Below are 7,627 nucleotides of genomic sequence, written 5' to 3'. Positions count from 1 at the left end.
ATACATAGAAACTGACCCAAGTCACAACTTTCAAAGGCTCTTAGCACGAGGAGGTGGATTCAGGTCGATAGCTACAGTACATTACCATTTAAACATGATCCGAAGTTATGTTACAGACGACATTCATCTCTACTACAATCTCAACAAATTGCATATTATTTCTAAAATTCACCGCACCATTAGAGCTATCCGACAATAAAGTCAATCAAAGACTCCGTTTCTGCAGTTCAAATGCAAAGTAGTGGAGCATTGAGTTCAAATTAACTGACAAATTATGCGAAAGATGATACTGCTATGTCGTTGAAATTATAGCAGTTTACACAAAAATTCACTGAATAAGTGAAGGAAATCTTTTTGGAAAAAATTTAACTTTTCTATTGAAAAATTGTATAACCTTAAAATGCTTACCTGCGCTGACATAATACCTAAGTTCCTATAGCTGCCTAACACCTGCCATGAACAAATTTGAGAGTATCATAGTCCCAACGCTGCCTAGGGGTCAACCAAGGGATCTTACCCCGCCACTGCTCTGGCACTGGGGTACAGGAATTTTTTTTTCATAAATCTGCGACATTTTCTCTAAGGGAAAAATTTAATCTATTCATGGCACAAACCTAACAGGAGGGTTGATGCGCGCGAGGCTGGGCCTAGATATACTTTCAAAGTCATTTATGGCCGGTGCCAGTTCTCTTAAGCAACTTGACTATTATGACAGTACAGGTAAAACATTCTTTTGACGGGAATATCATCCTCGTATCTCTTAACCGACAACGTGGTTTTATTCCCCAACCCTGCCCCAGATGAATTTCAGCCTTCGAGAGGTATCATTCTATTCACATATATACACAATCAGGCAGAATTTTGACTAGTCAAGATCGGGAAGATTTAGAAGTCTCTGAGATATATGATTGGTAGTTCGCATTTTCTTCACGGCGCTGAGTATATCTTTTTTCAAGATCGGTCGAAGTTGCTGCGTGTCGTTGGAACTGAAAATAATCATTAAAATATATCGATTAGTCAATTTGACAAAAGAACACTTTTAACAAGGTTACAAAGAATTTTTCTGGTAATGAAGTGGAAAATGGGGGCTAGCCCAAGCTGCCCTATATGTAATTAAATGGTGGCAATTCCTCTGATGCACATCCATCAAATTTTCTCCTAAATCGTCCTTCATCTAGCTTGTCGAGTTGGCGAAGGTAAATATTAATGTTTCTAAAGCCCAACACGTCGCGGGAAACACAGGAACAAGCATGTTTGATCTTCTCACGCGTCTCATGCACAGCTTAGATGACGTCACTATTAGCCGATTGTGAAATTCGCCTCGGCAATGATACAACAGAAAATCTGATTTGCCGCAAGTTTTCTTGTGGCAAACCTGCGCACCTGGTCTAGTGTGGCAGGGTCTAGCGATGCCATAAGGCCACACAAGAAATACCCTAGTTTCTCATCAGATTTTTTTCTGGAAAGTGACGAGGGCGGGGGGATTTTATTTCTATTACTTTTTTTAAATAAAAAAGTTGAAATAAAAAGCTCAACCTGACACTTATAGAACAGACGCGGGAGGGAACTTTTTTTATATAAAATCAAGCTCTATCGACTCATTTAATCGAAACTTAGCCAATCATTTTTGTAGTTTCACGCTTCCTCGAAATTAAGTAAAAGGAAACGAACCTGGCGCTGTTTTTGTGATCGTAAATGTGGATTACCAGTACGTGGAGGATGAGCATATAAAAGCCAGCAGAAAAAAACCACTGCCGTATGCTATACAGCTATGCGGACGAGTTGGTTTTAATTTTTATAAAAAGAAGACGATTGATGCTTTGCCGACGCGGGCGAGCACATTTGTGTTTTAAATTTTTATTAGGGACTTTTTTCATGACGCGGGCGGCATTTTACTTTCTCGAGAAACTAGGGTATTTCTTTGTATGGCCTAAGATTCGAATCCCCGCCGGGTAGGGTGACTTTCTAATTGAACTACGTGAAAATTATTTCTAAATCACAGAAACTCCAATAGGCTATTTATCCCACTACTCGAACAGTTCGTTATTTTCTCTGATAAGATTCAGCACCCTTAATACGCTTACCTAGCTTGTTCGATAGCCTCATCCGACAGGCTACGAAGACTTTCACTTCTCATGAATTCTCGTACTCGGTAAATAGCTGCGGCGCGACACAATTCGCGTAAATCACTTCCTGAAAATCCTTCCGTTTTATCCGATATCTCTAGCATAGACAAATTCGGCTCGACCTAAAAACACATTCGTAAATAAGATAAGCATCTAAGGAGATGAGATAAATTTCGAATAAGTTTTATACGCCCTCCAATGACACAATAACTTACATCTTCTTTTTCTAAGATAAGCTTTAAAATCTGTTCTCTTTGTTCTTTCGTCTGAAGTAGAAATGAGAAGCAATGATATACAGACATTCATACAGTCCCCACTTTGTGAACTGGTCAAAACTCACCATTCGAAGACCCTTCAAGTTAAGAGGATGGGGGGGGGGGGGTGGGATAAGACAAAAATGCGGAGATGGTCTGCTTTTGAAAAGTTGCAGAATAAAATCCCAGGTTTGTACTCTCTGTACTACTAATCTTATAGACCTACAGTTACTTGGGACTGGCATTGAACTCCATAGGAATTGTGAGCTTAAATTTGCCATCTAAACGCAACAATTTTACCTTTTAGCGCCATTTCAAAATCGTCTACCAAAAAAGGTCTGCGTTTTAAGGACAACAAACTGCCCATAAAATCAGTCACGCTACGGGCCTATTTCGTTACCGTCCTAGGCAGTACAGCCATCAGGGGGCCAGTTGCTCAAAAGTTGGTAAGAGGTGAAAATGAACTAATCTTAACTCTAACTAACAACTGTGGAACTGGATCCAGAGCGCTAAGTTATTCGTTTATCTATTTGTAGATTTCAACGTACCGGTAATCCTATATGGAACATACTGGGCATTCTGCGCAATATCGCCGCGTCGACGTCCTGCGGTCGATTTGTCGCTCCGATGATCATTATCTGACATTTCGGATCGGTGATCAATCCGTCCCAGAAACTCATGAACTGCGTTTTCATCATCGCCGTCGACTCGTGGTCTCCGGAACTACGCACGCGTAAAAACGAATCTGCGATAAGAAATACGTTTTCGATGAAATCGTGCAACGAACTAGCGATAGCAACTGATCCGGTGATACGACCTCGGCATGGAAAATGGGAACATTCTAATGGAAACCATTTACGTACCTATCTCATCGATAAATATTATAGTAGGCTGAAGTTTGACTGCCTGAAAAATTAAACAACATTAAACGGTAAGTCAGCTGCCTGAATCCATACAATAGGCAAAAAAATTTACCCTTGTTTCTCATTTCAGCTGAACTTAAAAGTTGACCCGGCTGGCGGCCTATCTACCCTGTACATAACTTTTTTTTTCAAAGTTATATGATCAAGTTTACAGTAACAAACCCGGCAGTTGTAGAAATGAACTGATTTTCATTGCAGTTTACAAAAGTGACCCAGACGATTAAGCGAAACAAAGTTCATTTCACTCTAGCCATACATTCATCCTTCATCTTTACATAGACCGGCTTCATTTCATTGGATACAAATGGACAGTTTGGATTAAGTGTCGTCTACTACTGGACTTGATAAAGAGCGAGCGTCGAAGGCTGGCAATAAACGACTTACTAAAGAGAACACTGCTTCTGCTCTTTTCTGAGATTCGCCGTACCATTTATCAACTAATGTTGTGACCTGCAGATTTATAAATCTTGCTCCTGAAATCAAGTTAATGCGATTAGTAATTCGTACAATAAACTCCTTCATAAAGACGTGAACGGTCATTTTTATTGTCTTTTTTTAGTCACCAGCTCCAATGATTGAACTATTCATTTCAAATTCATGAAAGACAAGCACTGAATTTCTTAACATCAGCTTGCTGACATATTAGTGCACCTGTATGAGGGATTTCAATACCAGCCTCTAAGAATTGGATGGCTTGCTAATGGACTAAGCAGTATCACTGCGGTATCACTGATGAATCAGGACACTGTTTGCTACTAATACGGCTTAAGCTATAGGCCTAAAGTATAATTGTCCAAATTTATATAACAAATATACATGTCACATTACAAAAACTTACTTAAATAGATATACATTAAAATCTACACAATGGAGATCAAATTCATCCAGATTTTGTTTTAAGTTTTTGTTCGGCTAATCAAAATTGAGAGGGAATTCCATCGTCTTCATATAAAAGTCGTTTAATTGGGTATCTGACCGGAATATTTTCAAACTAGTCTGATAACTATCGCAATAAAAAATTCTTTATCGAAATAGCAGCCTAAAGTTCCCCTAAAACCCTTAGCATATCATACATTGTATACACCTTGACTGAATAGTGTCCACATTTCATAGATCAAAATCTAGATTCAGCTAATCTAAATGAAGAATCGTTTTACCAAGTCTGATGTAATAGTTACGTACCTGCTGCCTTAGCACAAGCCTTCGCTATCATTGTTTTACCGCAGCCAGGAGGACCGTACAATAAAACTCCTAGAAAAATAACATGAACACATTTCAGTTACGTCGAGGTGGGCCTGATAATGGACGAAACTAAACCAGAGGTAAGAGTCAAAAACACAAATTTTCATCAACAATTAAAGTCAAAATGACGCATGGATGCTATTTAGATCTCTCAATAGAAATCATTAACGGGTGGTTTTTCAATGAAAATTCCACTGCGTGACAAGTATGGATCCAGCATACAATGTACAATGAACAGGACATCGATGGTTGATTTCTCCTGATTCTTTCATATGATTGTTTTAACCAAAAGATTGAAATAAATGTAAATTCGATCAACCATGAAATTATATCCACGGTTCAATTTCAAATTTTGTTCCAGGCAGGTGTAGCAGGTTTGTTAATGGACACACTAAATAAGTGTATGAATCCAATCAATCAAAGAAATAAGCGGGATGACTTTCCCAAATTCAAGATTTGAAAAAAAATATGGACTCACAAACTGACCTTTGGGAGCGGTTAGTAGAGACGAACCGCTGAATAAATCTCGACGTTTAAACGGTAAAATCACCGTCTCCTGAATATCTTCGATTGTTTCTTCCAAGCCGCCGATGTCTTCCCACGACGTGACCATCGCGAGCGGGTCGACTAGATTCGCGGCGATACACAGTTCGTACTCGGTCAGCTAGAAACCAATTAAACAACGTTCAGAACAAATATACAGTCAACCCCCGTTATACATCCTCGCTTGCCAGGGGTCCGGTATCGCTCCCGAACACGCTTCCACCAGCCCCCCGGCCTCACGAAGCGTGATTTTATTACTGGCGCTGTTGCGCATGACATCATATATCAACACGCGACTATACTTCCGCATTCGCTACGTGTTCGCTGATTGGTCCATTTACCAGGAAATTCCATAGATGCCTAATGTCGTTTGTAACAAGTGCTGTGATTGGCCCGACCTGATTCTGGTCGGCTAGTAACGACTCCGACTCGTGAGGTCAAGGGGTTCGGGGAACGGCTTTAGCAGAGTGGGTTCGAATCCCTTGACGGGTGAAGATGCCGTTATACCGCCCTCCCATATATCCCCCCCTACAGCCAGGTTTTCTCAATGTACATCTCTATACAAATACATAGTAAAACATCCCCGATATACCACCCTGCCATATACTTCCACCCCCGCCTACCGCCGGGTTTTTTTTTATGTACTAAATCTCTGTACAAATACATAGTAAAACACCCCTGATATACCACCATACTCTCTATACCGCCAAAATCATTCTGCACCGATCTGAGCGGTTTATCGGGATCTGACAATACAGTTAAAACCTCTAAAAAATGAACGCATTTAGTTTGAAGGGCAATACATTCACTGTGGGGTGCTGAATATGGGAGACTTGTGTAGGCAACAGCTGAAATATTCTTTATAGCTGTCAAGATAATGGATCTTTGTAATTATCATGTTTTGGCCATATGTACTCTTTTAGTGTAGTTTGTGAGAATACAAAGTTAGTTATCCTATGATGCTGAAATAGTAAAGACATGTTCCCCGCTTTCTCTTTATTCTTTTGCCAACGAACCTGGCCCTCATAAGTGGCATCACAGCCCACAACTTGAAGTTATGGCATCACTCTGTCTCACTGTCCCTTAAGTCAGTAATTTCCGATTTTCACGATCAATTCAGTCAATTAGCACCTTCTAGGCATATACATACGCAAATCAATATAATTAGGCCTCTGTACCCAGTAGGCTGATTGGTGCAAAAATGATATGATGAACTGGTTAATAATGAACAAATATTGTTGAACTAAAATTACAAAATTCTGGTTCTAAGGGAAAAATGTTCCTCATAGGTTTTCGGCACTGAGAAAGTTGTAGTAGTAAAGACTTGCTGGAAATTAATTACCTTGACATTTTTGAGACCAATTCTTTTGAGAATTTCTTCTGCCTGAAAAAAATAAGTTAAGACCTGAGTTAAAGAAGAAACTGCAACAGGCTCCATATCGGAGACTCAAAAGTCGAAGTGCCAGGTGGGCCGGGGCCATCATTAGGCCTAATTTTAGTGATTTTAGACGAGAAGATACACAATAACCATGTATGATGAATAACGAAAGTACGCATCAGTACGCCGGAGCGACTGCAGTTTATGTGTCCCGGCCAATTGTAACCATAACAACTCAAACTGTATCTTATTAACACTAACGCCACACAGTGGACCGGGATAGTGGAACGGTGACCCAAACTGCAGTTAGACCGGAATCAGACTATACAGAATAATAGAGAATGAAATCATTACGATTAGTACTGAGAGAAATTACCCGTTTATGGGCCTCCTGTTTTTCTTGTTTGGTCGGATCCAAGGCGTTTGCCAACCATTTAACACCGCAATACGTGACGGCAAAAGATACCGTCAGACCGACGAGCGTCGACGCAATTCGTGCTACTACTTCTGGTTTATTCATTTTATCAATCAGCTGCCTGTACAGGCTCGGTGGTGCGGGGTTTTCTCGCAATTCGATGAACAGATTTTTCAGCAAATCGTGGAGGCGACCATCTTGAAAAATTCCCATCGTCAAACACCGATTAACCGAAACGTTGATATATACAACCCTTAAAATTCTGATTAAGACGTACATTACTGGTAATTTTTGGCTTTCATTATTATGTAGTGACAATCACCTTTATTAAGGTGTGGTTTTTATTAAGATTTTACAATCATATATCAGAATATATTCGCCAGTCTACCACTTTCAAGTTTTACTTTTCCTTCAGCCATAATATGGCACTTATAGTTAGACAAAATTATTGTACCTCACTTACCACAGTCCACTCACCACCATAAACCGAAACTATATTTACCGGTATTCGGGAAATCATAAACTATAGAAAAAAAGGATATTTTCTGACTTAAACCCTAGAAAAAGATATTTACTATAAGTGAAAGTGTAGCATCGATAGTGTCCAGTTTGACAAAAGCTTAAAATCGATTTTGACCCGATTCACCGAAATTGGGCCGAGTCCGCAACCAGATGCACCCACAAAAATCAACCTAGCAATCTTGTGTATAGACTCACATTAAACCGGTACTTTTTAAGTTGTTATT

The 7,627-nt window shown here is 39.7% G+C and overlaps 1 protein-coding gene across 1 annotated transcript; it reads right to left on the bottom strand.

The window, feature by feature from the left end:
- Positions 1–413: 413 nt before the first annotated feature.
- On the bottom strand, positions 414–7,068 carry LOC141903826 (outer mitochondrial transmembrane helix translocase-like). Its single transcript, XM_074792161.1, has 11 exons — positions 6,843–7,068; positions 6,431–6,472; positions 5,032–5,209; positions 4,486–4,554; positions 3,688–3,776; positions 3,244–3,286; positions 2,929–3,125; positions 2,342–2,392; positions 2,102–2,248; positions 1,590–1,612; positions 414–986 (listed from the first exon to the last, which is right to left on the bottom strand). The coding sequence occupies exons 1-11, from the start codon at positions 6,984–6,986 to the stop codon at positions 866–868; spliced, it is 1,104 nt and encodes a 367-aa protein (XP_074648262.1). The 5' UTR covers positions 6,987–7,068; the 3' UTR covers positions 414–865.
- Positions 7,069–7,627: the final 559 nt, after the last annotated feature.

Source organism: Tubulanus polymorphus, chromosome 4 (genome assembly GCF_964204645.1).
Source record: "Tubulanus polymorphus chromosome 4, tnTubPoly1.2, whole genome shotgun sequence".
Lineage (NCBI taxonomy): Eukaryota > Metazoa > Nemertea > Palaeonemertea > Tubulaniformes > Tubulanidae > Tubulanus > Tubulanus polymorphus.
Note: the sequence above shows the minus strand (reverse complement) of the source record. Positions and strands in the feature narration are given on the sequence as shown.